General features: G+C 38.2%; 1 protein-coding gene across 2 annotated transcripts in view; it reads right to left on the bottom strand.

The window, feature by feature from the left end:
- Positions 1 to 266: 266 nt before the first annotated feature.
- LOC109205175 (DNA repair helicase XPD) overlaps positions 267 to 1,713 on the bottom strand; it is a 9,075-nt gene continuing 7,628 nt past the window's right edge. The window contains exons 11-13 of one of the 2 annotated variants that reach the window (XM_019367854.1): positions 1,517 to 1,625; positions 799 to 945; positions 267 to 653 (exon numbers count right to left, since the gene is read on the bottom strand). In XM_019367854.1, the coding sequence (XP_019223399.1) occupies positions 826 to 945; positions 1,517 to 1,625 (229 nt within the window). In that variant the 3' untranslated portion in view covers positions 267 to 653; positions 799 to 825. Of the gene's footprint in view, positions 946 to 1,516; positions 1,626 to 1,713 lie in introns of both variants that reach the window. The other variant, XM_019367853.1, reaches the window with a different exon arrangement.

Below are 1,713 nucleotides of genomic sequence, written 5' to 3'. Positions count from 1 at the left end.
TAATTAGTGGATAAAAATTAAAAACACCCTTAATTAATGGCTACTACACGCCATTTTTACTTAGATTAAAGGTCTAAAATTATGAATTCCCAAGTTTAAAGTTTGTCGCATTTTACACAAGTAATCATTATCGGTAGTAATAGCCACAAGGGTACTCTCTCATCCGGCACAGCTTTGTCGAAAAATTTAGTTAAAAATATGCAAATAATTTTTTTTTATGTGAAACCAAATGGGTATATTACAATAGGTCGACACTGTTCCAAAAATAATACAAAAAAAACATCAAATTGGAAATAAAAGTAAAACTCAACACCACATACATTTGTGTTTATATGCATAAAAATTTTGGTCAACAGAATTTTCATTTTGCCTAAAACTCAAACTGAGACCTCAAGTTACACTGTTACATTATGCATGAACAGACTTTGCACAACCCAGCTTATGTAGAAAATAAATACATCTTCTCCGCCAATAGGCTCGCGACATCCATGCTATGTTCAACCTAAAACCTATTCCGACTTCTAAAAAACCAAGAGAGTTACATTGATCCGAAATTGTACAAATTTGCATCAACGTTCCAATGGTTTCTGATCGTTAAATGAAATCTGCTCTAAAAGTATCGACTTAGGCCACATCTGAAGGTTGCTGCAAAGCTGTAACAAAAATCAGAGCTCCATTTTCACCAAACCTTCAAACTGTGGGAAAACTTGAACGATGCAGCCACACTATAGTAACGTTGCTGCTCAGCATATAAAACACCGAAAATTCCAGGAGCGTAGAACAAAATTGGTTTCTCACCAAAAAGTTTTGCCTGAGTACTGGCACCTAAAGCAACATCTCTCCATCAGGGCCAGTGATCATATTCTCCAAGTCTTCTTGTGACAATAGAGTTTTCTTGCCCAATGCACCGTTCTTATCATATGGCTGAGCCATTTTCCTCAAGAACTGCATCCATGAGACGGAAAGTTTAAGAATCAAAAAGTGTCAGCTCTTCTAATGCAATCAAATTGATGTTTCTGTCCAAGATAATATAAGGAGACAACAGTATGTTCCCTTAACTGACGTGAGACATTCTAACACCTCCTTCCCCTGCACGCCTAGTACTAGACATTTGAATTATGAGCAATATAACAGGGCGCACAACATTGGGCAAACCAAGAATAGGGATGTATCTGACTCTAATATCTAATACCATGTTAGGAAAATGAACTTTGCACCTAAGTCAGCCTTAGAAGCTAGCTCGTGCGATGAGAACTGCCCAAGACCATAAACAACAGCACATTCCCTTAACCAGTGTGGTTACATTCTAACACTAACAACTCCAACAACCTAGCCCTTCCCTTGGGACCCTTACGACCGAGAAAAGAAAAGAGAGGACAACGAAAGCAAATTTTGAGGACATAGAGCACATTTGATAATTCACAAAAACTGCAGAAGTTGAACACACTCCTAAGTAACAGCAGAGAACAGTTCTCTTGCATCTGAATATTAACAGCGTACAGGAAAGAGGATATACCTCTTTTGCTATATACACGGCCATGTCTGTACTCAAGTTCAAGTGAGCATCCCGTAAATGAGAAAGTATCCATCCAGGCAACTTAGACCGCTTATCATGACGGCTATATCTGATCACAAGATAAAGAGGCAAGGCATCAGAAGCATCTCGTTTCAATTTTTTTTTTTTTTTTTAGTGTGTGTGGTGGGGGGGGGGTG

The sequence above is a fragment of the Nicotiana attenuata genome, unplaced genomic scaffold, assembly GCF_001879085.1.
Source record: "Nicotiana attenuata strain UT unplaced genomic scaffold, NIATTr2, whole genome shotgun sequence".
NCBI lineage: Eukaryota > Viridiplantae > Streptophyta > Magnoliopsida > Solanales > Solanaceae > Nicotiana > Nicotiana attenuata.
Note: the sequence above shows the minus strand (reverse complement) of the source record. Positions and strands in the feature narration are given on the sequence as shown.